Source organism: Hippocampus bargibanti, linkage group LG01 (assembly GCF_051943395.1).
Source record: "Hippocampus bargibanti isolate YZ-2025 linkage group LG01, ASM5194339v1, whole genome shotgun sequence".
NCBI classification, from domain to species: Eukaryota; Metazoa; Chordata; class Actinopteri; order Syngnathiformes; family Syngnathidae; genus Hippocampus; species Hippocampus bargibanti.
In genome coordinates, this window is record NC_142734.1 from 28,725,148 (window position 1) to 28,751,675 (window position 26,528).

At 40.5% G+C, this 26,528-nt stretch overlaps 1 protein-coding gene across 1 annotated transcript in view; it reads right to left on the bottom strand.

Moving 5' to 3' along the window:
- Positions 1-26,528, bottom strand: part of LOC148903769 (cilia- and flagella-associated protein 47-like) — a 38,143-nt gene that overhangs the window by 3,434 nt on the left and 8,181 nt on the right. The window contains exons 18-64 of the mRNA XM_089016015.1: positions 26,180-26,302; positions 25,964-26,095; positions 25,814-25,891; positions 24,509-24,656; positions 24,108-24,190; positions 23,288-23,468; positions 23,096-23,181; positions 22,207-22,423; positions 21,907-22,108; positions 21,452-21,563; positions 21,253-21,353; positions 21,006-21,106; positions 20,798-20,911; positions 20,306-20,525; positions 20,090-20,161; positions 19,829-19,966; positions 19,430-19,511; positions 19,204-19,299; positions 17,946-18,132; positions 17,456-17,553; positions 17,167-17,283; positions 16,487-16,621; positions 16,181-16,293; positions 15,857-16,007; positions 15,522-15,610; positions 15,341-15,427; positions 13,657-13,939; positions 13,047-13,152; positions 12,357-12,586; positions 11,623-11,758; positions 11,351-11,478; positions 10,648-10,713; positions 10,391-10,534; positions 9,805-9,978; positions 9,431-9,542; positions 9,289-9,342; positions 9,088-9,185; positions 8,827-9,002; positions 8,247-8,354; positions 7,475-7,586; positions 7,163-7,267; positions 6,881-7,037; positions 6,698-6,781; positions 5,403-5,529; positions 4,029-4,207; positions 2,585-2,744; positions 954-1,115 (exon numbers count right to left, since the gene is read on the bottom strand). Coding sequence (XP_088872141.1) covers positions 954-1,115; positions 2,585-2,744; positions 4,029-4,207; positions 5,403-5,529; positions 6,698-6,781; positions 6,881-7,037; positions 7,163-7,267; positions 7,475-7,586; positions 8,247-8,354; positions 8,827-9,002; positions 9,088-9,185; positions 9,289-9,342; positions 9,431-9,542; positions 9,805-9,978; positions 10,391-10,534; positions 10,648-10,713; positions 11,351-11,478; positions 11,623-11,758; positions 12,357-12,586; positions 13,047-13,152; positions 13,657-13,939; positions 15,341-15,427; positions 15,522-15,610; positions 15,857-16,007; positions 16,181-16,293; positions 16,487-16,621; positions 17,167-17,283; positions 17,456-17,553; positions 17,946-18,132; positions 19,204-19,299; positions 19,430-19,511; positions 19,829-19,966; positions 20,090-20,161; positions 20,306-20,525; positions 20,798-20,911; positions 21,006-21,106; positions 21,253-21,353; positions 21,452-21,563; positions 21,907-22,108; positions 22,207-22,423; positions 23,096-23,181; positions 23,288-23,468; positions 24,108-24,190; positions 24,509-24,656; positions 25,814-25,891; positions 25,964-26,095; positions 26,180-26,302 — 6,164 coding nt within the window. The remainder of the gene's footprint in view (positions 1-953; positions 1,116-2,584; positions 2,745-4,028; positions 4,208-5,402; positions 5,530-6,697; positions 6,782-6,880; positions 7,038-7,162; positions 7,268-7,474; positions 7,587-8,246; positions 8,355-8,826; positions 9,003-9,087; positions 9,186-9,288; positions 9,343-9,430; positions 9,543-9,804; positions 9,979-10,390; positions 10,535-10,647; positions 10,714-11,350; positions 11,479-11,622; positions 11,759-12,356; positions 12,587-13,046; positions 13,153-13,656; positions 13,940-15,340; positions 15,428-15,521; positions 15,611-15,856; positions 16,008-16,180; positions 16,294-16,486; positions 16,622-17,166; positions 17,284-17,455; positions 17,554-17,945; positions 18,133-19,203; positions 19,300-19,429; positions 19,512-19,828; positions 19,967-20,089; positions 20,162-20,305; positions 20,526-20,797; positions 20,912-21,005; positions 21,107-21,252; positions 21,354-21,451; positions 21,564-21,906; positions 22,109-22,206; positions 22,424-23,095; positions 23,182-23,287; positions 23,469-24,107; positions 24,191-24,508; positions 24,657-25,813; positions 25,892-25,963; positions 26,096-26,179; positions 26,303-26,528) is intronic.

The following is a 26,528-nucleotide window of genomic DNA, read 5'->3' on the forward strand; positions in this document are numbered from 1 at the left end:
ATATCACAAGTGCTTCATGAAGCTTCGTTTTTCACATCACTAGTCGCTTATAAGTGGAAGATGTTACTCTTCCAGGATTGATGTTATTCTTCCAGGACACCTTCAACCCCTTGCCAGCCAAGGCACACGATACAAACAACGGCCCGCACTCACACTCACACCTTGGGACAATTTGGAGCAGTCAAACAGCCTACCTTGCATGTTTTTAAAATGTGACAGGAAACAGGAGTATCCAGAGAAAACCCACGCAGGCACAGGGAAAACATGCAAACTCAACACAGGGAGGGCGGAGCCGGGATGAAACCATGATCTCTGCACTGTGAGGTCGCTAATCATCGCCCTTGACAAAAATGGAATTCCCACACGATCACATCAATAAAGTTCTCACCATCATTGTCCACTATGATTTAAAGCGGTACAAAAAAGATATTCAAACCCTTCAAATGATCACTTTTGCAACAGTCGCAGGAAATCACTTCTCACCGGGAAGGCATTTTTAGAACAGGGCAATAAGCTACTCATGTGATCCTTGGAGATTTTTATAGGCCCCGTGTTGGTAGCCCCTTGCTCTTTATCAACGACCATAAAAAAGTTGCCATTTCATTCGGCCAGTTACTACTAAAAAAAATAAAAGAATTGTGTCGTTTGAAGAATATGGGCCTTGACTTTATGGGCAAGAGAAACAAAAAGCTCAACACGAGAAGGGACAGGGAAAATGTCACTTTCAAGAAAGAATATCATAGCGCAAAGGTTTGAGGACATTGGGTTTGGCGTTAATAATAATAATAATTGGCAATGGCAATGCGCTGTTGGGTGAGATGCTTCACATCAGCGACTACGCCCACCTTTCTCTGTCCGTGATCCCCCTCCCTTTGACTGAAAAAGCTGCCATTGAAAATACAGATGACAAACATTTCTTTCAAAGCGACATGCAATCGAACAAACATACACACCGAGTGGTGCTGGTCAAGCAGAAGCCCAGCGCGGATGTTTGACCAAACTTGGTGACATCGGTGTCAATGACATCATCAACCTGGGCCTCCGTGGCGATGACATCCAGAGGAAACTCCCATGTTTGTCCGGACGAATGCTGCACCACTAAAGTTGCCGAGCACCTGTATACACACACGCACACGCAAACACACACACACGCACACACACACACACACACACACACACACGCACACGCACACACACACACACACATAGAAACAGCACATTATCTCCTGTGCATTTATGAAACTAATTTTTATTTCTTGGCATTCAACATAGCACAAGACTAGATAGAACCCTTATTGTTTTGTGTCTAATTCATTCATTCATTCATTCATTCATTCATTCATTCGTTCATTCGTTCGTTCGTTCACTCATTCGTCCATTAATTTCCTCCATTCATCTGCCCATTCATTCATTCATTCATTCATTCATTCATTCATTCATTCATTCATTCATCCGGTTGATCTTATTGTTTTGAACTTTCTTATCTGTTCAATTGATAACTATGTTCAATTATCTTGTGCTTTAGGGTTGTTTTGACATTTTTTTCATACGACACTCAATATGACACTCGACTTTTTCAGTGCACCCGAGTTCTTGACTCACTATTAAATTATGCACATCAGAATATGATGTGATTAACATGATGGAAGAAGCTAAACCTCATTGCATGGCCCACTGGTAAACGTTTATGTGGTCTATAAATGTCTTCTTCTTTTCCGTTCGGCTTTTGCCTTCACGGGGTCGTCACAGCGAATCAGTGTCCTCCATCTTCAAAAGTTTGATTGCATGTTTGTTTTGTCCAAGCTTTTACGTCGGATGCCTTTCCTGACACAACCCTCTGTATTTATCCGGACTTGGGACCGGCACAAGAAGACACTGGCTTATGTCTCCTTGTGGCTACAGAAAGAGCAACTATATGAACTTAATAAAAATGAACATGCTCAGTAAAAGGCTCCCAAACACAAAATGGTCATTGGCCAGCAAGGCCTTCTCTGCTGGCCTAAAATATCTGAATCACAGACTATAAATGTCTAGTAGATAAAATAAGTTAACGCCACAAAGTAGATGACATCACAAGGGTCTTCAATGAACCCAAATTCATTAGTTTCCATAGTGGGGAAAAGTAGGAGGATCCAGAGTGAACATATGCAAGGCTTCGCGAACGCATGCTGTAACAAATTAATGCAGACGAGTAAGATGGGGAAGGGGGACGGCACATAAAAAAAACCAAAACAAAACATAACAGTGTTTGCTCAGCATGTCATCTGTTATTCACGAAGCATCAGGAGAAAGTCATTGACCCCCCCCCCCCCAATTCCCCTCTCCCGTTGAGCGTCTGGATGATCACGATCTTTTTCTGGCTTTGTATTTGCTTGATCACAGAGGGGGTGCAAATTCTGACATTTTTTTTCTACACATATTGGAAGTGTTGATCCATATGAAAATGAGCGCTGATGTGTCAAGCTGCGAGGAAAGATGAGACTGCATGTTTGTGTGTGTCTGCTTCAATCAAACCTGCGCTTGGATGGCTGCTGTCAATGTGCATCAAGGTCACCCCCACCCCCAGAGATTTTTATACCGGCACCTGCATTGCTTGACCGGGCTGAAGAGCAGATCGATGGTGAGCGTCACAACGCCGGTCTCGGGGTCTCTCCTGCCCGTGTCGACGGAGGCAGTCAGGCAGTCGTCCGTTTCACTCTCGAAACACACCTCACATTGAAAGTCTTCCACGAACACGTGGGAAACTGGAAAAGTCAATTCAGAAACAGATCGAGCAGGTGAACATACCCACTAGAAGGATGGAGGTGAAAAGAAATCTGGATCTATTCGGATTATCATGGATACGCAATGCTAATTTTAGTATTGCATTTTTGAAGCAAAGATTATTGAATGACTTTATCCATATGTCAGAAATTCAATCGGACACTGTGAACACAGGAAGATTTTCTTTTACTGCCGGCAGGTTACGCCGCCATTCATGACCGACACCCAACTTCTGCGGCCCTCTACCAAGCTATTTATTGAGAGTACCCTGTATATGCAAATTTAAGTGATACATTCGTAAAACACAGACTTCTTGATTTGAATAACACACCCATGGACATCCCAACCACCAACAACTATAAAACAACAGAACGTAGACATTTTAATTGATTGTCCTTTCCCTGAACCAATAGATTTGTAGCCTGTCTAATGACCTCATGATGTGAAGGAGTTTCCCACGCCCTAATTTAGTCCATATGAAGGAGTAGACCAAGTACTAAATTAGTCCACGGCCAGATCTCCTACATGAAGATGACAGGTTAACAGGCTGTCTGTTCACTGACCCCACTGATCCCTGTGCTTCCATTACGGGCTTTGTGTTTGGCGGCTAAGTAACCTTGAAACTTTTAAATATGATAACTTCTATTCTGTCTATTCTCTATCACCATATCAGAAAGGCAGGTTAAAATATCAAGATGCGAAAAATTTTCAACCTGGCTTGCCACTTGAGAGAATTTGTTGTCAAAATTAAGAAAGCCGCACAAAACCATATGCTTGTAAATTGACTTGATTTTTAGCTAGTGATGGGAAAACAAAGCTTCATGAAGCACTTTATATTATTTTCTGACTCCTCCAGATGGTGGTCTTGGTTTATATGTAAAGGTTAGTGTCTTAAAAATCTACTACATCTTTAAACCGAGTGCAACTAAGAGGAGTCAAAAACTATCACAAGTGCTTCATGAAGCTTCACTTGCCCATCACTACTTTCGGCATAAATACAGCAAACCAATCAGCATTCTGTTCTGCCTCTTTGACTGTGCCGTGACCTCGAAGAGACATCATCATTTGAAAGTGGATGTCAATTACAAAATGACTTCCTTGGACTTAGTACAACACAAATCTTAATTTTTGCCACGCTGACACATCATCCATCCACGCATCCATCCATCCAACGCAGACGTGCTGGAGCTTGTCTTCAGGGAGCAGGCGAGGCTATCCGCCATTACAATAAAGAAAAAAAAGGTACATTTACATGCGAGCCACACCTTTGTGTTTAATTTCAGCTCCTGGCAGAAATCCAGTGAGCAGGACATCAAGGCTCTTCTCCAGCTGGCAGCCCGCTTCACACTGGACTAGGCAAAGTGGTGAATTATCAACAGGCGCTCTCAGGGGAATCCCGCAGAGAGGGTAGATCCAACAGATGGTCGACAGCTTCTTTCTGGCCCTGTTTAATCATGAACATCGAGTATACGCTGAGCACTTTGCAATTTGTCATGAGTCGCAGGTAAAAATCATAAGAGGAGTTCAAGCGCAAAAGGCGGCAAGCTACATGGAGACCAAAATAGAGTCACGGCGACGGGTAGACTGCCCGTCATGCCTTGGTGGGTTTTGCATGAATGAACGCAGCAAAACTAAAACACACTCGTAGCAAATTAAGGGATGAATTCAGAAATGAACAAATACCAAGCACCTTTCACCGCTGCCAGCGTCATCTCCATTGAAGCCAATGATGAGCCCATCTTTGTTTACATCAGGTCATGTTTGGTAAAACAGCAAGAACTTACTGCTAATTTCAACACTGCTTCCTCCTCTTTTATAAATTAAACAGACACCATTGAAGTCCTTAAATCATTCACTTCCATTTCCTAATTTATTCGGGAATTGAAAAGCATGACTTGGAGCGCCATTCTCAAATTTGTCCGGGTTTTGTTTTTTCTTGTAGGGGGGTGCGAATCAAGCTGCGGTCAGACCTTTGGCAATGTTTTTCCCGCCCACGAAGGGGCAGCATGTGCCTTTTGTACGGCCGCCGCCATTTCCATTGAAGATAACCAAATAAAATCAACAATTTTTTCTTTCTGATGAAAGAAGAGAGTCTAAGCTAATGTGTCTAACACTGTATTGAATGTTTATGTTGTCCTCAAACTCAATATTCTGCGGGTCCTGCAATTTGAGTGAAAATGACAAAAACCCTGGCACTGGTGTTGGCACATTAGTTGCACATTGTCTGACAGTGAATGAGTTAATTGAATACGGCACGAAAGGGGGCAATAGTCAATTCTTCCAATTTTTGGACATCAATGCGACACAGGATGCGAGTTGAAGGTAAGCCATTTTCAACTAAAAGGCTAAACATTTTCATAGCTTGTTTCATTCAATCAGTCGTGTTCATAAAATAAAATAAAAATGTTTGAGTGTGCACAGAAGGTCAAAAAGCATGGCTTCATTTGAAATGATCTGTGTTCATCTATTTCTCAAATACTCTCTCGTACTCATAACGTATTCATTTTATTTCCAGCTCATATCAAGTAGAGAAAAATTTATTCATGGCTCCGATCACATTGTCAATTAAAATATAGAGTTGAAGATTTTTTTTTTATTGTTTGTGAGAAGAATTCTGTTGGAATAAAAATACAACGCACCTTTTTCCACTCGTGGCGGTGTTGTGCGGCTTCATCGAGACGCACAACCATGCCTGTTGCGGGTCCATAGATTTGGGTGCAAATACCAGCGGCACATCCAAAATACCGCCCTCGTTTATCTGTATACCTGCTGCAAAAATCCAGAATTAATTTTTTTCCTCCCATTATTAACTCAAGGCGATGCCGAAGAGGCGATTAAAGGACAAGTTAAGTGTAAGTTAATTCAAAGAACATTTTGTTTAAATCTCTTTGTAACTGATTTTTAATGACGTGTACAAAAGATGTGTTTTGAATCTTGTTGGTGCCCATTTACATGCACATTCAAATCAGATTGCATCTCTTTCACTCACTCAGCTGAGAGTGCTCACCGTGAATACAGGGAAGCCTAGAAATATAAGTTGAATTAATTTTGTGACAATAATAAACGCAAAAAAATGTGCAATGCATTTTTAAGAAAACAATAGCACTCTAAAATGTGTTTAAAAAAGTGAATGAAGAAATTAATAGAATGTAATTACATTAAATATTTGGCCACAATATTTAATGGACAATGGGCTGCACTTGCAGGCATTTTCACCTTGGTCACCTGGTAGTAGTACGATAAAAACAAAGCAACATAAAAATGGAGACAACGCTCGGTCGGCTGCAGTTAAATTAGTCTTCGTCATTATACCTTATTGGCCCCAAGATTATTTTTCTATGATCTGTTTAGATGGGTTGCTGCACTGTTTATGTTTACATAGGCATTGCTTGTCGGGGTAAAACTAGTGATGAAGCTTCATGAAGCTTCATGGAGCACTTGTGCTATGTTCTGACTCCTCCAGATGGTGCTCCTGGTTTAAATATGAACATTTGTGCAAAGGAAATGTCATAACAATTCATTGCATCTTTAAACCAAAAGGTTCACAAATCACAAATGCTTCATGAAGCTTTTCCAGTATAATTATAACACAACGATGACATTCATTACACTTGTTCGATTACATCATGGGACTTGAGCTGCCGTTATTTATTCTTGTCATCTTTTATTTGCCGACGCTCTGCACTTATCTACCTTCTGCACCCTTCTTCACATTTAGTTGAGAGCAGTCAAAACCAGTTAAGACCTTGTTTGGTGCGTTCACCCCCTGTGTGGTTGTTGACTGAACGAGTATATGAACTATGTGCTGCAATTCTATGTACTGTTCTTTCGTGTCCTTTGGAGCAGAAAGACAATGAATGAGTTGGAAGTTTGCATTGTGAGCACTAAGCTAAACGCGTTCACAAAGCGCTCATTTGAAATAAAATGAACACACCTTCCGCCTGGCTCCTTAACAAAGAGAACACATCCTTGACAGGAATCATTGGAACCAAGCTCGTGCCAGCGTTTGGATCTTTATCTGTGACACATACACAAAAAGAAAAAAGTCATAATCGTGTCAGTCTTTTAATTTATGTGGGTGTGTGCGGGCATGTCATGACAACATTTGCCATGTGACCTGTAATTGAGAGCTCGAGTGTGCCTGGGTGTTCGGTGGGATTCTTGAAGCGAATGATGAAAGATTCGCTGGCACCGAGTGCACATGAGATGCTTAAAGTCTCTTCTCGTACGGGCATGAGACCCCGCCCAAACAACAACACACTCCATTGCTGCAACTACAGTGAGGAAAAAGGTTAAAAAACAAAGTCAGGGAGGCGATAAAAGAAGAAAATGGCAACAGCTTAAACCAAATGAGTCAAGTATTAAAAATAGGGAGCAAAAAAAAAGTAGTGTGTGTCACCTGAGGACACGTGAAAGTGATCTTTGTTCCATGGTTGCACTCTCCAATAGATGATGGGGTGAAGAGGACCCCGAGTTGGGTGGCGGAGTGGCGCTCTACAGTAAGCTGAAACACACACACACACACACACACACACACACACACACACACACACACACACACACACACACACACACACACACACACACACACACACACACACACACACACACACACACACACATACATTAAAAGACTGACACCATCATCACTTCTTTCTTTATGTGGATGCGGAACAGAGTGAATAGTTTAGTCAAGAAAAAAAATACTAACGGTGCTTTCTGAACCGAGTTCCAGCGTGTAGTTTCTGGGATTGGTGTTGGACACCGTCACCATCACTGTTTCTGCTGTTGGGTTGACCACTGCAATAGACTGCCGCGTCCACCTAAGACAAACAAACAAAAACATACAAGAGAATACAAAAAACGCAATTTCTTTACCAACTGCATTTTAAAGCAGTCCTAATTTAAAAAATATTGAGTGAGGAGCTGTAAAAATGATTCATCCATCACGGCAAACTAGTGCTGAGCAAGTGAAGCTTCATGAAGCACTTGTGAGTTTTTTGACTCCTCTAGCTAGCACTCTTTGTGGATTATTAAGAAATTTCCATTGCACTCACCTGTATATTTAAACAAAGAGCAGCGCCGGGAGAAGCAAAAAAAATATCACAAGTGATTCATGAAGCTTCGTGTTCCCATCATTACGGCAAACTGCAACAATGCCTATTTCAGTAGAATAGGGCCAATCTGAACCCATGTTAGGAAGTTTTATTTTCAGGTACTGTATACCTCTTGGCATTACCCCCCATAAAAGAGGGAAGTAGAAATTATTTGACATTGGAAAATATTTCACTTCATGAGCTGAATCAGTTTTTTTTAATTAAGTAGTTCAGCAATGGCGATTATTATTTATTTTGGTGGGGAGGCGTTTGAGCAATTTTCTCATGCACAATAGCTTGCAAGAAATTCAACGTCAACAGAACTCCGGGGAACAGTTTTGCATACTATCCAAAAAAACTATTGTGGCACGTTGTGCTGCTACCTACTTGCCCAATGGACAGCTAGCCTGCGGTAGCGTCACAACAGCAGCGGGGAGGGCATAAAGCTCCAGCTGGTACCAAAACTCTCCGACTGATTCCGACTGGAACACCACGCTAAAAGAGAGAAAAAAGTAAATGTGTGTGACTAGAAGCACAAATTACAACTCCCCCCCCTCCAAAAACAAAACAAAACAATGCAGCGATGCGTTAAGATATAAATTTAATATATTCCATGACCAACGCAATTAAATGGTCATTAAATTCAAACATGATGCCCAAAATTTTTGCAAAGTGAAACATTTACCCAAGGACAAAATATTGTAAAATAGTCAAATGTTATTGCTGGAAAAATCTACATTTACTCCTGAAGGTAAAACAAAGCTTCATGTAGCACTATTTTTTTACTCCTCCAGATGCTGCTCTTTGATTAAATATGAAGGTTAGTGCAAAGGAAATGTCTTAAAAATCAAGAGCGCCATCTAGAGGAGTCAGAAACTATCACAAGTGCTTCATGAAGCTTCACTTGCCCATCACTGTTCAAGATCAAGTGTGCGGGTGTGGAAAAACAAAAGAGAACCACTCTAACCTGCCTATGCTCTTCCCCATTTTTCCTGGAGAAAATGTGACCTTGTAGGTAAATGTTTCCTCCGGGGGAATTAAAACCCAGTCCGCTCCGCACAGATCATCTCCTTCCAGGTCCACGTTGAGCAGGATGAGTTCTTGTCCTGGGTTACTGACGGGGATTTCAATGGCGACTGAACTCTGGAGACGTTGCAAAGACAAAACCTGATTGGTATTTTTTTTCTCGAATACTCAGATTGTCGGACCGGAGCATTTTTGAGCTTACGTGAACAGTGCATTGCACATTCAAAGTGTTCACAGGTGATCCTGGTTCACACTTTATATCCAGAGTGTAGAACACTTGGTAGCGTCCAACAATATTATCTAAAAGGGAAGTTCAGAGAGGGCAAATGGTCTCATTCACACTTGTGCTGAAGTAGACTCTAGCTGTGTGCGACTAAAAACACACAAAAACAAAAAAAAATACCTTTGTCAATGAATCTTTCATCTCTCTCATCAGTCTCATCAAATGATAGATAACCTGTTACAAACAGTTTAACATTCACTCCACCCTTGCCTTAACGATTTGGATTCTAATTCTGTGAAAAAGTAGTCAAAGTTAAGGTCACCTGATAGCTCCCCACGTTTCCGTGGCAACACAGCCAGGGTGTACAGAGTGCTTTGACCGGGTTGAACTTTGAAGGATGAATTGCCGCTGACAATAGATAGGTCAGTCAGCACCTTGACAAACACAGACACACACATACACACACACAGTGCACATTATTTTATGCGGCTCATTCATGAAACTAATTTTTATTCCTTGCTGTTCAACACAACATGAAACTGGAGCACTTATTTTTTTGCGTTTAATTATTGTATTTATTTATTTAATTGTTTTTAACTTTCTTTGTTATTGTTTTGAACTTTCATAATTGAATGAAGTCCTCCTATTTCAAAATTGACAGCATCTTATTGGCCATGCAATGGAATTAAAACTAACCTGAAGAGTGAGCGTCTTCTGAGTGTAGTTGGGAACATTCAGCTGTCTGCGAGTGGTCTCGCCAACGGGACAGCGCAGTACAAGATGCTCCACAGGCAGGGGGCGCTCACCGACCCCTCGGATTGTAAAGACATGCTCCACCCCGTTGTAGCTGTTATGCAAAGACAGTTTCCCCTGTCGGGAATAGCGATTAGAATATGGAATTGTCTTAAACATCTACCGCACCCTTAAAGTGCCATCCAGAGGAGTAAAAACTATCACAAGTGCTTCATGAAGCTTCACTTGGCTATCACTACTTTCTGGACTTGGACTTTGCCACGTATTGGAAAAAGTTTAATTTTTCTGCCAGTCACATGCCACCAGCATATATTCTTTATCATAGATCCTTCATCGTGAAAATATCACAATTTTCAGAGCAAATAGATGGGCTTGGATCATTTCTTGGAGCATTGCCGACTGGTTGTCACTCAAGAAGAAAGCACAAATAGATACAGACAACCTTTCATACTCATGTGCAAAATGGTGAAAAGCTTTCATATTTAGAATTGTAGTACACGATGAGGGAGGTAAAAGTAACAAGACAAACCATGACAACGCATTGTGAAGTGGGATGGAAAGTGAGAGGGTAACAAGCTCTCGTGCCAGCTGGTACGTTCAAAACCGTCGGGCCGTGGAAGCCGTTACCATACAAGTCGGCCTTCAAGGTCCAGTCCTGACGCGTCTCGTTTTGCTGCAAGAAATGGGAACCAATCATAGACATACTTTTTTTCACTGCTTGGAAGTATACATTGTACAGTAATTATTAAGAAGGTTTAATAAAACAGTTCAGGTAAGTCAACTCACCAGAGGTATATCTTGGGTGACAGAATGGTGAGCGGGTGAACTGAAGTCCAAATGAACAGATCCTCCCTAAAGTAACCGATATTTTTTTCAATTATTTTTTCAGCAGCGAAATTAAAGTACAGTAATCGCTCAACTCTATTTTCTCCAACGATATGCTGAAATGCGAACCTCCTTGCATATTGTTAACGATGACAAGTATGTGTGAACCAACTCACAAATTTTTTCACACTTTTTTTGACAATTTCAGATTTCAGTACAGATTTAAGTAAGGATAACCACTGATTGATTATTTGCTCTAGCGGAACATACAAAATGCCAATGCTGCCAGATCTGGCCCCTGCCCTTGACTAACATCTGTTGTTGAATCGATTACTATTGGCAATTCGAACCATTTTTTGCAATGGTGACAAGTGTGAGTGTGTGTGTGTTTTTATTTTATTTTATCTTATTTTATTTTATTGCTTTTGGGGGTGGGAATTTTGGTGATATTGGAATAGATTAACATTAAAACCTCAATGCTTTTCACATATTTCCATAAGCTCCTGATAACTAAGAAGGATCAAATGAAGCTTCATGAAGCACTTGCGCTAGTTTTTCACTCCTCTACATGGCACACTTGGTACCATCTGGAGGAGTTAAAAATATTACAAGTGCTTCATGACGCTTCGTTTTCCCCATCACTAGCAATAACGTCATTACCTACCAGTGAGGTGACCAACGCCTCCATCAAGTAGACTCTGGTATCAAAGCAGGACCTCAGAATCATTTGACACGAGAACTGTCCCACGGAGTCCGCCATGAACCGCAAGGGGATTTCCACACAATCGTGATCTATTGAAACATTCATACATCTTTCATACATCTTTAAACCAAACTATGACGAGGAAAGTATTAAATCAACTGTATGTGTACAATAACAACCACATCATGTTGATAACTAACAGATAGGATCACAATTCAATCCACAGTGGGTACCTGCAGGGTTCTTCCATATGTTGGTGTCTTTCTTGATCGGCATTGTAACAGTGCTGGGTACGGCAAAGTATCGAGGCAATGAAACCTCCACGCTGTATATAACCCCATTTTTGGAGTCAACGCCTCTCATTTGGCTCTATCAGAGGGAAAAGTGTGATGTCAATCAAGATAGCGGATATTCGGTGGTGTCAAACTGTTCCCCACGCACCTCACGTGGTACATAATAGCCCCCTCAACCAAATTGCATCATCCTCCAGTAAGTAGTAGTGATGGGAAAGTGAAGCTTCATGAAGCACTTGGGATATTTTTTGACTCCTCTAGATGGCACTCTTGCTTTAAAGATGCAGTAGGTTATTAAGACGTGTCCTTTCCACAAACCTTCATTTTTAAACCAAGAGCACCATCTGGAGGAGTCAAAAAAAATATCACAAGTGCTTCATGAAGTTTCATTTTCCCATCACTAGTAAGTAGAGTGATCAGAAACAAAGTTGTGGAACAAACAAACAGCATAGCGCAATTTGTCAATTTTGTGAGATGAAATGTTTTCAACTGACTCCAAAATTGTGCCACGTGGCACACACATCTTATGCTATATTTCTATTTTTGCAGAGTCCTGATTGAGTATTTCGCTCTATGAATGCAATATAACCAATGTGGGCTGTTAAGGTGTATAACTCAGCAGCCCATTTCAGGTTTGCCACTGTTCAAAGGTAAATACAGTTATACGGGTATACCTGCATTTTGGAAAGCATGCATGCCGCCATGCTTGCTCTCACGCTGCTGCTATGCAAAGTATAAGTCAGCATTCGCCTCTGGAGTTCAATGGCGGTCATTCTGTGTTGCGCCCACATGGCAAGGGCACTTTCCCAAGACGAATTGATTAAGGGAAGGCGGATGAGCTCCTCGCAGGTCTGTCCGACAGCGCAGCGCAGGCGCAAGGCTGATACACAGCCGCCCAAGCCCACTGGTGAGGACAAAAACTTCTATGAGATTATTTCACTGTGAAAATAAAACAGCTCTTACGATGTCAGAGTACAGATCCACTTGACTGCGATTTAACTAGAACAATTTACATTATGTTGGGCTTTTTATTATATGCCCCAGATACACCTGAGAGTTTGGTGAGAGCATGTAGATTTAGATCTTTTGACCTTGGGCAATCTCAATGCCGATTTTGGCCCTCAAACAAGAGTTTGACACATTTCCAGCTATGTAACCCAGTCGCAAAGAAAACAGTTAATGCTGTATTTTCTGTATCTTGACTCCCATGGGCTTCATATAATTCAGAAGCTAGAAATTGGCATTTATAAATCGACAATGTGGCTAAATTAGTTTGTGGGATTCCAAAATGTTTGAAGACGTAGAAACGTTCTCCCAGAGACTTCAGATTTGGCTTGGCGATAGTTGGCCTGTCGGCGTTTTACCAGAGTTCCCAGGGATGATGAATATGTTTGAGCTGTGCCGAACTCTGAGAGGGGAAGGAAGTGGCAAGTCTGCAGTTGCCTTCACCATGTAGACCATATCGCCGACCTGCAGAAATACACACACTTGTTATTAATTAGCAAAACAAAGCTTCATGAAGCACTTGTGATATTTTTTGACTCTTGGTTTCATCAGAACGGTTTCAGAAAGAACTCTCTCAACCTTTGAAATTGTCATGGCTTGCTTAGTTAGTTACTCTCTCAACAGTATCTTATTTGAGGGTGTAGAATTTCCTGCTGCTCTATCAAAGATTTATTGCAGTCTATCACCATAGAACTTTCTTTTAAGGACACTCTACAGGTTCTCAATAGCCTTGAGGCCAGGGGAATATAGTGTCCTCCACATTACAATGTGTTTTTAATTTACTCATTCAAGTTTATTGTGGTGTGTAGAATGGAGCATGTCACTACACAAGAACAATTTTATCACAGAAGGCAAGGTTGTTTTGGGAAGGTTGTAATTTTGCTTTCCTTCAACACCAGACCTCTTGGATCCCATGAGACGGTTTAGACAGACAATATATAAATGTGCTGTTGCAAATGCGATACTGACCTGGGGACATATGAGCAACACAGCACAATATTTGGCTCCTGGACTGAAGGGAAGGAATTGCAGGTTGAGTATGGCGCACTGACCCGGCTTCAGACTAACGCTGTTCAATGTGCTGATGAACTCGCCGCCGTCATCGTCTGCAAATGACACACAAATACGCATCACATTTGAAGCCGCACAAGCATTGGTGCGCTTCTCTATTTTATGTGACAGCGAACTAGGATGAGAGCCCTTTCCTGCCATCGCCTCGTGACAGCTCATTTCTGAAGTCTTCTTTTCATTCCTGGAAAAAAAGGCAAATGCAAATGGGGATCACTCAAAAAGAAGACAAAAACACACATCATGTAGATGTTTACATAACATCACAATGAATTCGGAAGTGGAAAAAAGTACAATGCAATTCTACATTTTTGTAGTACACATACATTAATGAATTCACTGCCAGACATGTACAAAAATGTGTCCACTCCAGTGCCAGGGTTTTGTCATTGTCACTTGAATTTCAGGACCCACAGAATATTGAGTTTTAGGACTACATAAACATTCAATAAATCGTTAAATTGTGTATTTCAGAGAATATAAAAGAGTTAATTCCTAAATTATATGGGTCTCGAGTTATATGAGCTTAAAAATGAAGGTGGCTGTCCAAAATACAATGCTATCCATACATTTTGGTTTATATAGCGCTTTAACAACAGCTGAAGCTGGAATAAAGCACTAACATAGAAAAAAAGGGAAATCGTGCGCCCTTGTGGAAAATAAAAAACATTGCCAGAGGCCATTGCCAGAGGCCATTGCCAGAGGCCATTGCCAGTGCTTTATCTGCACCCAAGAAATGAAAAAAACAAACAAAACCCTTACAAATTCTGGAATGGCACTCAGTTATATTGTCAATTCCCAAATACATTTGTGAATGGCAGTGAATTCTGATTCTGATGAGTTAATAAACATGCTGTACTCATGTATTGTGTCCGTGCACCAAATTTTTGAAATAAATGAGTGTTACTCGTGAATCTACCAAAAGTTTGGTTGACATAATAGTATCCGAAAATTGGAACATAATGTCATTCTGTTTCAACTTTAGGCTATTTTCACACTGCAGTATTTTATTTATCTACACATTTATTTTGCTCACATAAAATGATGAAATAAAGTCAAGGACTTTTTTTGTTTCAACTATCACGGCAGCTGTAGTTACAGGGCAGCCATCTTGCGTTGCCACTTTTGACTAACTACTGACTACTGTACTACGTATTATTCTTTCCACGCTGAAAAATAGTGAAGTTTAAGTAAAGCTTCATGAAGCACTTTTGACTGCACTTTTTTGACTCCTACGCCTTCAACCCATTTTATTTGCATTGACCTTCATGTTTAAACCAAGAGCACCATCTGGAAGAATCAAAAAAATATCCCAAGTGCTTCATGAAGCTTCGTTTTCCCATCACGACTGACAACATTCATGTCTTTTAGGTATGGAGCCATGAACGCCTCTCAAAAACCCAACTTCACTGTCTGCTTCAGCCATTCGTAGTACACTTCAATATTGTGACCTTTAGAGGTTGGGTTTAAATTTTGAGGTGAATTATTTAAAATTTGATTAAACAAAAAAAACATGGAATTTGGTATTTTGCCCTACACTGCGATCATAGCCTAAGAGTGTGCATTAATATTGTGTAGGTATTACTTAATTTTGAAGGATGCCTGTTGAATGAGGCTGTAGGTTTCCTGTTCCGATTCCAACGGGTTGACTGTCGACTCAATCAGAATTACTCTGAATAGGAAGACATTGTCACTTGCGTCAACAATCAGCTCGGCAATTTGTGACGAGACAAATTTATTCAGATTCCTTCAGCGCTATCACCTACCTGAAGTTAGCTTCCGTATTGAACGTGTTTGTGACTGGAAGTTTGATCATTTTCAGTACGTAGCATGGAGTCTTGCACTTGACACATTTCTGAGAAGAGAGGTGGATACCAACACACACACACACACACGCACACACGCACACACACACACACACACACACACACACACACACACACACACACACACACGCACACGCAGGTTGTTTTTGACCCAAATCTGTCGGTACCCCTGAGTTACTGGACCCAGTCTGGAGACACACTATCAAGCGTCTGAACTAAAATCAGACAGTCAGATAGAGCCAGTACAGTAACGCGAACATAGATGGTCGACTCACTGTGGGTGTGAGCTGACGAACACATGTGTCTAGTTTGAAAGTCAAAGTGGTGCCATGGAGGCCAGTAGCTGAAGTGGAGATGAGCAGTAAGACAGCTTCCTTCGGCTGCAGGAATGAGCAGCAATACTGCACCGTCAGATCAGTGCTTGCTCTGTGAAGACAACAAAAGCAGTTGGATAAAAAGCCCCGTGATCTAATGGAACTAATGATTGAACTTTATAGTTGTTAAGATGGTGTTTAGACTTTAAATTTAGACACAGGAAAGAATAAAGGATCCATGTTATTTTGCGCTACAACCACTAGCTCTTTTGGATTCGTATTTACGTCGGAGGAATGGTGACATCGGAGCCATCGGGAACAGAGAACAGAGTGGCATCCCGTCCGAGAAGGACGGTCCGGTATTTGACGAGGCAAGTGGATGGGTTTTTCAAATGCACCTGAAATACACAAACAAGATACACACAGAAATCTTAGCTTTGTCACTATGGAGTCTTCATTTTCTTACTAAGCAATTAAATCTGTTTCTTTCCTTGACGTTTTTGTTTCACTTGTGTATCTTCTATGAACTCTAGTTATTGCACAGTCATAGAATTTAACGTGCGGCTACTGTATCATGTAATTGTGCGTTACCTGCTTGCTCAAAGTTCTGTGCAGGCCTCCAGAGAGAGTGATGGTGTTAACAGGCCGGTATTGAGGAAGCCTCTCGTATAAATGAACACATAGCATCAACATTTGCACCGGGTTGGGATCTGACAAGTCTGTGGGCTGCATACACACTTATTACATAACATCAGATCTAACAAGTTGGGCTATGCAATTCTCTGGTTTTGTGATATAAATATTTTTTAAAAAAATGTATAATTAAAAAAAATGAGATATTGTCAACATTTTTTCACACCCACCAGCACAAGCCACGGTCAGTGGAGAGCGTCCACTGCATTCGAGGGATCTCATTGTTCAAATCTATGCATACAGGTAAAGCCGACTAGAACATCAAAACTTTATTTGGGGTTAATTAGTGGCTGTTTAAGTGGCTGTGGGTGGAAGTTAATTCCTATTTCGGGATTTGTTCAAGATAGTGTGCACATTGATGTGACCACATGATCTCATTGTATTTATTTTTGCCCTCCTTTTTTATTTGTAAATAATATACCACCAGGACTTGCAATTGCAACAGGGGTGTGTATACTTTTGATAATCACGACATGCGGACTGTAAAATAAATGAAATACTTGTCATGTACAGTATTAAGAAGTTATAGAGATTTGATATTACAGAGAGAAGGAAGAGTCCGAATTCAGGAATCGTACATGTAGGTCCATGTTGAGCGACAGTATGGTTAAGGCCTGGACAATAATGATGTTGTTGTGCAGAATCTGCTCCAGGCTTGGAGTTGTCGTGTACATTCTCTGAAAATGGCTTGAGACCTAAATGCATTACAAACAATCACACAATAAATGAATGAATGGATGAATGAATGAATGAATGAATGAATTTGAATGCTTTTACTATAGCTGTGACATACGCCTTCAACAATCTTGCACAGTGGGACATTCATAAATAAAATAAATAAAGAAGATTACACCAACACACACTGACCAGGTATGGGCAATAGGTCGCCAGCAATGCAGCGAGCACCAGTCCGTCAATCAAGTCCAAATCAAAATTTACAATCCAGCGTACCGGTGGGACAGTGCCTGGAGAAACTCAAAAGGTCAGTAAAAACTAGTAATGGGCAAATGAAGCTTCATGAAGAACTTGTGATAGTTTATGACTCCTCTAGATGGCACCCTTGTTTTAAATATCGACAATAAGCGAATCCAAATTACCATCGTGTGGCAGAAAGATGTAGTGATGGGAAAATGAAGCTTCATGAATCATTTGTGATAATTTTTCACTCCACCAGATGATGCTCGTGGTTTCAATGAAAAGGTTAGTGCAAAGATAATGTCTTCAAAATCCATTGCATCTTTAACCCAAGAGCACTATCTGGAAGAGTCAAAAAATATCACAAATGCTTCATGAAACTTCGTTTTTCCATCACTAATCCAGGCAAAAGATTTGATCACTTTGTGAGGAGATTGAATACCTGAAGCCCACACCGTGTCCCTCATGTGATGATAGTGTGAATTAAGCCACGAGAGAAGCTGGAGTTCGTGTCGAGAGTAGAGGTTACTGGGTAGTGAATGAATGTTGAGGATTCCATCTTCATCTTCCTGACATCTATCACGAGTTAGGTTGGGACTGTACTCTGACACGCGAGACAACACCAAGACCTGAGTGAAGTAGTCCGTGCATGGGCACAAAAGAAAACAACATCGGGGTTCTGTTTTTTTAGTTTTTTGTTGCATTGGTTATTTTTGTGATCCAACAGAATTTTTTTTATTATGCAAATGCTATTTTTGTACATTTTCCTCTATAGTCCACAACCCTGACCAATGGATATCAATCAATACATGCATGACGTTTTTGTCTGCCCCAACCTCTCCTCACACACAAACTTACAAACTGGCAAGACGAAGCACAGTTTCCCCCCGCTCGCACTCACTCGGCTGCAGCAGGGGATGGACATAAGAGAAATGGAGACTGTTTTTTTACTAACTTTTGCCCCGTAAAACGAACTACATTGTGAAAGCATACTTTTAGGGCACATGGAGGACAGCATTCTATTTTTGTCTTCACACAACTTTTGGAGAATACTGAATGCATTTTAACATTGTGTAATTTATATGTTGAGGAAATAAAGATGTATTATGTCCCATATCCACAATCACTTAATATACAGTCATCATAAAGAGTATTTGTTCTCTCCAAAATACATATATATAAACGCATATACCACTTAATGTGGTGAAATAAAATGTTGAATGATTTTCTCATTAAACTAACGATAAAACCTGTCTGAGGTGAGGTGTACGGCAATGATTAAATAAAACAGAAGAAGCACCATAATATAATCCCACTATGGAAAAATAATATTGCAAATGTTGTCAATGTTTTTATGTTATGTGTTGTAATTATATTTTTATGTATTAATTTATGTATTTATCTCTGTATTTATTTAATTAAACATTTAATTATTTATTTATTCATCTATTTATTTATATATAGTTGTTTATTTTACTGGTATTTTTTTATAATCTTAGTATATAAATCAGGATATGTTGTAATTTGTTTGCTGCTGTGAAATGTAAATTTCTCCACTGTGAGACTAATAAAGGCATATCCAATCCAATCCAATTCATAATGCATAATAATTTGGAACATGGTGTGCGTAAAAAAATATCAGACAATTATAAATATTTGACAAGTCAACAAGATGTGAAGCAGATGAAAAACATTTCCACCTTATATATTTGCAGGAGAAAATCAGTCCAGCATCGTTTGCTCAGGGACTCATAGTCCACACTGTTGTAGTCCACACATGGATCTTTCTCGTCAGACTGAAACACACACAAATTGTTTTATATACATTAATCATTTTTAATTTCAATGTTTTTTAAGTATTCCGAGGAGTGTATTTTCAGTGACGCTGCACAAACAAACTGTAGAATGACGGTGTTTATCGTATACCTGCAAGGTGCACCAGTGGTTGAACTCCACCACATCTAGGAGGTACTCGGCTCGGATGTGACCCAAACAAGCTCCCTGAACTCTGAGCACAGAATTTTAAAATGAAGGATCAAAAGAATTACAAACAAAAAGTTAGTTAGTACATAAGATCGTGCGGTATTTTTAGGCTTTACTCAAATGGCGTAATGCCTTAATTAACTGCCATATACCTGTTTATAATAATATTAAATAAATTCAAAGTTGTGTTTGAAGTAGACGTTTCATACTAGGTAAGGCTACTGATAGGCCTGAGACCCAAGAATGCCTTTAGATAAGAAATCGTCGAGCATGTTTGGAGATAAAACAAAGCGTACGTGGTACACGGTTGTTAGCTGAACTAGGGTTGTGAGGCAAGTTTACCTGAGAAAAGTAAAAATGGCCTCATGCTGTTGGAGCAGCTGTAAAGTCCGCTGGTGAACATCTGTGGAAAAGGTCTGACAGTGAGAAATATTGGGAATCCGTCTCCCTGCCAAATGATGAATCATCTCCACTGCAGATCTAAACAATAAAATAACAATCAAGAGGGAAGGCAAAAAAATAAACATATATGTTTGAAATCCGCAACCATGCAAAATATTCTACAGGTTGATTCAGTTGCATTAATGTTTTGTGTTTGTACACCTGGCATCTTTTTTTTGGCTGACTCCCTGCGCCTGTCCCTTGGGATGATTGACTGCATCTTCCGAGATAATCCTAGAGCGGGAAATAAGGTATTTATATATATTTTATAATTTCTCCACTGTGAGACTAATAAAGGCAAATCCAATCCAATCCAATCCAATTTAACTGACAAACAGTTTGAAGAAAAAAAAGCATGTGTGACCAGGTCAAAGGTACCTTCTGAGCGTTTGTGGTATCGTGATGGGGTGCGGCCCACTCAGCCATCCGAAGAAGCTGAACCACCTCTCCAACGCTAATAAAACACTCTGGTAATATTGGCCCTCTGCTGACGTTGCGGTGGGGAAGTGCGGCACACCAATATCGCTCTGTGGGGTGTCTGTGGTACGAAAACTTTGGCTGCTGGTCTGACTGACGCTCTCACTTTGCGCAGAGGAGTCTGAACACGAATATTTTTGCAGAGTTAGACAATCAACAACGCTTACAATAGTGATGGGCAAATGAAGCTTTGTGAAGCAGTTATGACAGTTTTTGACTACTCTAGATGGCACTTTTGGTTGAAGGATGCATGGGCTTTTTATGCCATTTCCTTTGCACTAACCTTCATATCAAACCAAAACCACCATCTGGAGGTGTCAAAAAATATCACAAGTGTTCCATGAATTCCCATCACTAATTTACAACATAAATTATCAGGGAGTTTTCCCCGACCTGATGACGAGTCCTTCGGTGTGGAGCTGATGGGTTCAAACAAGGAGGGGGAGGATGTTAGATCAGATGCAAGGCTTGGTGTGTGATGTGTGATGGTTTCAATGACCGTGGCCCCTAAATGCAAAAAGTTAGTTTGGGTGAGTCGATCCATGCCGCTCGCGAATTTCCACATATACGTTTGTGTGAGTGTGTCTTTGTTATACAGTACCAGCCCGCAGAACTATTTGCTGCATGGAGCGTTGAAGAGCCATTTGGGGCCAAACGGTTAACAAACAGTTGTCACTTGTGGCGCACAACCTAGCCTTAAATCTGCAACATCCCACAAAAACAAGGTTGCAAACCAACCACAAAATGACAGACCACTTTTTTTGTAAGAAAATACTTTTTTTCAGTGTTGCCCCATGAAATACATGATAATCACAAAAACGTGAAATGTATATTCACTTTGTTGTTACCTGTTATTTAGTTCGTCAGTGAAAGTGATGCTTGTACAAATGGACAGAGTCACCGTGGAGAAAAATGACACCCTGCAGATCAGTGAGGTCACATCCGCCGCCTGGTTTGGATGAATAACAAGTTGACTATTTCAAGTGTGACCGAGTGGAGTGAAGAGAAAGTGTGTAAAATGTCTTTTGTGATCAGTCGAAACCATACGTGATTTTGGGGGGGAATGGTGTTCCCGTCGGGGAAAGTGACACAGATTGGCTGCACTTTCGTTCCATCGTCCAAATCTACCTCATCGACCTCAGCTGTTAAACTGGTTCCTCTGCGAACAAAATGAAATATGTCAGAATGAAGTCGGTTAAATCTTTTGTTTTTAAGCAATGTTATTTTTCCATTTATTATAGTGCTTAGCCTTAGTGATGGGCAAGTGAAGCTTCATGAAGCACTTGTGATAGTTTTTTCACTCCTCTAGATGGCACTCTCGGTTTAAAGATATAGTGGATTTTTAAGACATGTCCTTTCCGGTAACCTTATTTAAACCAAGAGCACCATCTGGAGGAGTCATAAAATGTTCACAAGAGCTTCACGAAGCTTCGTTTGCCCATAACTATGTAATATAACGTAAATATAAACCTATCTCCATCACTAACGGCTTGCGAGCCAACCTGGCGTATCCTGAGGCACACAGGGTAAGTTTGGCTGTGATGCTGTTTTCCAAGGGAACTGGTGTCAGGAGTAAATGAGGCGGGCTGATGCTTATACTGGGCACTTGGTGGATAACAGTGATGGGCAGCCTTTTGTAGGGCCCCATCTTGCTCCCTTCTTTGTCAGCCAGGTAAAGGGAGAGGGAAAGTCTGGTCACCGTGTCTACAGGGAAGACAAATGAATCGGGAACAAATAAATCAATTAAAATTGAGAACAGGTTGCCTGTTAGAGATGAATGTGTGTTTCCTGTCATTCCTCACAAGTTGCAAATGCCTCTGGTGTGATGCTGATGGCCAAGCAGATGGACTGACCAGGCCCCAGACAACCGGAGGATGGGGACACAGACAAATGTAGCTTGTCCTCTCCTCTACCCTCCGGCGTTGTTGTCTCGTTGCAATTGAAACGCCAGCGCACACTCTTCCCACGGATGCTGTGCCAGCAGATGCTCTGTTCGCATGCTCCTTTGAGCTCCAGTGTCTGATGTAAATAAGGAAACATTTATAAAAAAAAAGACGCAATGATGAACCCCCATCAACTTTTACTTTTAGATTTAAGAGAGCATGTGGAATGTAAATACGTATTTTCAAGGTCATTCAAAGTCAATGAGCAGAATGAGCAGCAGTTGACGATAAATAGTATGTAAGCGTTGAAAAAAAGGTTAACTCAACATGAACAAACACAGAAGGTAATGTAATCCAAAAGTTATGTGCAGTACAAAACAATGTAGTTCATATTCACATATTAAATTAGATTAGCCTTTATTAGTGTCCTCCATACTTATTTGTCATGTTTTTTTATGATGATACTAGTGCAGCGTGTTCTACTGGAGACAAATTCCTTGTGTGTTCTACATACTTGGCCAATAAAGATGATTTTTATGATGATATATTTGCACTAACGTGTATGCATATTATGCATCACATTTTTATTTATTCATTAATTCTCCATCGCTTGTTTGGTTTGTTGGTTGGTTGGTTGGTTGGTTGGTTGATTGGTTGGTTGGTGGGTGGTGGGTTGGATAGATGTGTGGCTGGATGAATGAATGGGATGGATGGTTGGATGGATGGTTAGATTGATTTTGGGCGGCGGCTGGGAGTTGGGGGGATTAAATAATGAAATAAAATGGTTGAGAAATAAATAGGAAATTACCTTGGTGTAGGACTGAGAAGGTAGTGCAAAAGAATCAACATGGAACTGTAGGCTCAGTGGGGACATTTCCAGTGGGGCACACAGCACTGTTCCAGCAAAGGCATTGATTAGGTGTGTGCAAAGGCATCATCATCATCATCATCATCATCATCATCATCATCATCATCATCATCGCTGTAGGAGGGAGCCCACCTGTGGCTTGTACGTGTGGTTGTAGCATTGTCATGTTGATTGACCAGGGAATCACTTTGACAACACACTTGCTGCTAGATGAAAAGAATGACGAGCTCGATGAGCAGGAGGGCGGTGGAGAAGCAACAGGCCATCTCATTCCATTAACCATCAACGGCAGGTCAAAGTCGTAGTCGGCTGACTGCAGAGAGACATTTTCTTCCGCCGGTTAATTACAAGTCTTCCCGTCTAGCCTGTAGTGCTGCCTTGACATACAAGTTGAATTTGGTACGTGATCAAAGCGCATCGCTCAAAATGTTTGAATGTCAAATTATCCTTGCTCATTGAAATGAATGAAAATGTCATTAATCTATTCCTATCTCTGCCGGGAAAACACTAAAAATGTTTGCAATGTGTATTCAAATCAACAAAAATAACACTTTATAGTATTGCGCTTTAAAACGAAAACATTTAGTAATTCCATAATAGAAAAAAAAACTTTGTTTTTGTCAGCTTGTATTCTATCGCCAACATCAATAACTTTTGGTGTGCTTGCCAGCTGGCTAAAAGCATCATGTAATACTATTTGTTTTATTTCTGTGGTGCCGGAAACTTCAACCGCGGGTGGAAATAAACGAATTGAAGCCCCTTCACCCCCTTGTTTTTTTTACTTATGCACAAATTCTATCTGCTTGTTCTGATTTGCTAGCAACCAAACCCTCATATGTTGAAGTTTAGGTTTGCAACTCAAAGTAAAATGAATACAATAAAAATATATAAGATATATAATGTATCGCTTACATCTCAAGGAAAAACTCTGTTCATTTTCTGAGCTTTTTACCTCATTTGGGGAGAAGACAAGAGACCAGTTGACTGTCTGGTGTCCCTGCAACTCCAGAACGCTCACAACTGGATGGCTCTCTTCTAATAAATAAATAAATAAATAAATAAATACATAATACATACATACATACATACATACATACATACATACATACATACATACATAAATTAAAACGTGTGATTGGAAAATGAAGCTGCGTGAAGCACTTGTGGTTTTTGGCTCCTCCAGATGGTACTCTTGGCTTAAATGTAAAGGTTAGTGACTTAAAATTCCCTGCATCTTCAAACCAAGAGTGTCATGTGCTTCATGAAGCTTCACTTGCCCATCTCTAGTAAAAACACTGAGTGGAAAAAAAATACATAATGACCCAGTGTCTAATCACGTGGATGCTAGCATACTTGCAGCAGGCTGAGGAATCTGCAGAGAGAAATCTGGATATTGTGACAGGTTGATGGTGAGACGAGCTGCTGATGATGAGCGGTTGATCGCAGCAAAGGGTACCAGTCTCTCAGAACCAACATGGACACCGTTGAAATTGAAGTGGGACTGAGGAGAAGGTCGTGAGTCAACCAAGGTACACGCAATTCAAGCCACACAATACATTTCCATGCTAACGTGATTAGAACAATTACATTTGTTATTTTAACAGGGCTACAACGCCCAAGTATGACAAAATATGGCAGAGCTGCCATCCTACAGTCTCCAATTTACAGAGCCCCTCAGGTGACATGAACATGAAAAAGTTTTAGATTCAATTCCAAAGATTGCAAGATAACGTCAACGTGTCCCCCCCCCGCCCTACTTTTTTATTTTATTTATTTTTTTGGGAAGGGGACGATTTTTTTGTTGTGTGTCATCTTCTGGGTCCCTCAAGACAAACAAACGTGAACCATTTTCACCTGTTAGAATTTTACTTTTAAATTGGCTTGAAATACTAAGACATGAATAATAATAATAATAATAATAATAATAATAATAATAATAATAATAATAATAATAATAATAATACATTTAATTTATAAGTGCATTTCAAATCTGTTCATGACCATGACGTTTCTTTTTCAGACTACTTTTTTATTTTGGTTCGAGTTTATAGTATGTTATTTTTTCAACCATATTTCCTTCATTTTGATCAAGAGAAATGAAAACCTATTTTATTGTAACTTTTATTACAATTGTTATCAAATAGCTAGCAGTATTGATAATATGCATAATAAATGAAATTGCTTTTTCCGGCATTTTATTATGAACAAAATAAATTTCTTCTATACTTCCACATCACCTGTGAGGCACTGTACTACTTCATCCTCATAGGGACAATGAAATCAAAATAAAAAGTACAAAATGCTCATATTTTATTTTGAAGATTATAATTTCATTTCAAGCGCAAATGGCAAAAGAAAGGAGGAGCTATAACTTTCGTCAGTAGTCTTTCCAATGTTTTCCCGAAATGTTGTGATTTTTCCCAGCCCCTCGAGCAACGATTTTTCCACGATTAGCAGAAATGGCAATAGTTAGCAACATTCTGATTTGATGCATGAAGGAGGAAAGAGAATGTGTGTAGGCACTTGTACAACCCTAGTTGCTTGGGGCTACTTTTGATCAGGCAGATCGAGGGAGTGTGACAGGGGGGGGGGGGGGGGGGGGTGAACATACCTATTAGTGCACGGAGTAAATTTTCTTTAACTAATCCCAAAACTCACCACACTGATGTCAACGTTGGGAGGCTCCACCGATCCACCGACTCTAACCTCGATGGGCTTCATGTTCTTCACAGCTATCTGTAATCAACACTTATTTAGTTCAACAAAATCATCTATTTTGTCCCACTCACCATTCGGATTTCATCTTACCGCAACTCTGGTGTCAAATTTAATGACAGAGTCAGGGTTGAAGTGGATCTTTAGGACAGACTTTCCTCGGCTGGGCACCACTCCCTCGCAGGGGATGACTACCATGCATGGCAGGGGGCATACATCAAGCACCTGTTGGAAGCATATAGTTTACTTCTCTTTGTGAGTGAATGGTAACCGATGCCAAAACCTATGAGCGGGGGGGAGGGGGTTTACTCGATAGTAGGCGTGGTTCTGGCCATTATTGTATAAGATGATCGTTCTGACGGAGGGCATGTTGAGAGGCACAGACTCAAACATCAGCCGGTTCTCTGCTAGGCGGATGCAAGTGGAGCCAACCTGAGAGGACATAAACTATCAAGGTCAATTTGGCAGCATTCCAACCTGGATGATGTCACCCGTGGAGGTTGTTTATCGATTGTACTAACATAATTTGATTGAGTGCAAAAATAAATCCACTTTGTTCATCTAAGATCAATTGATGGCAGCTGTTGCTGGAATCAATAGATGATGTAGTCACGAAGACAATCGGAGATTTTCACTAGTGATGAGAAAGTGAAGCTTC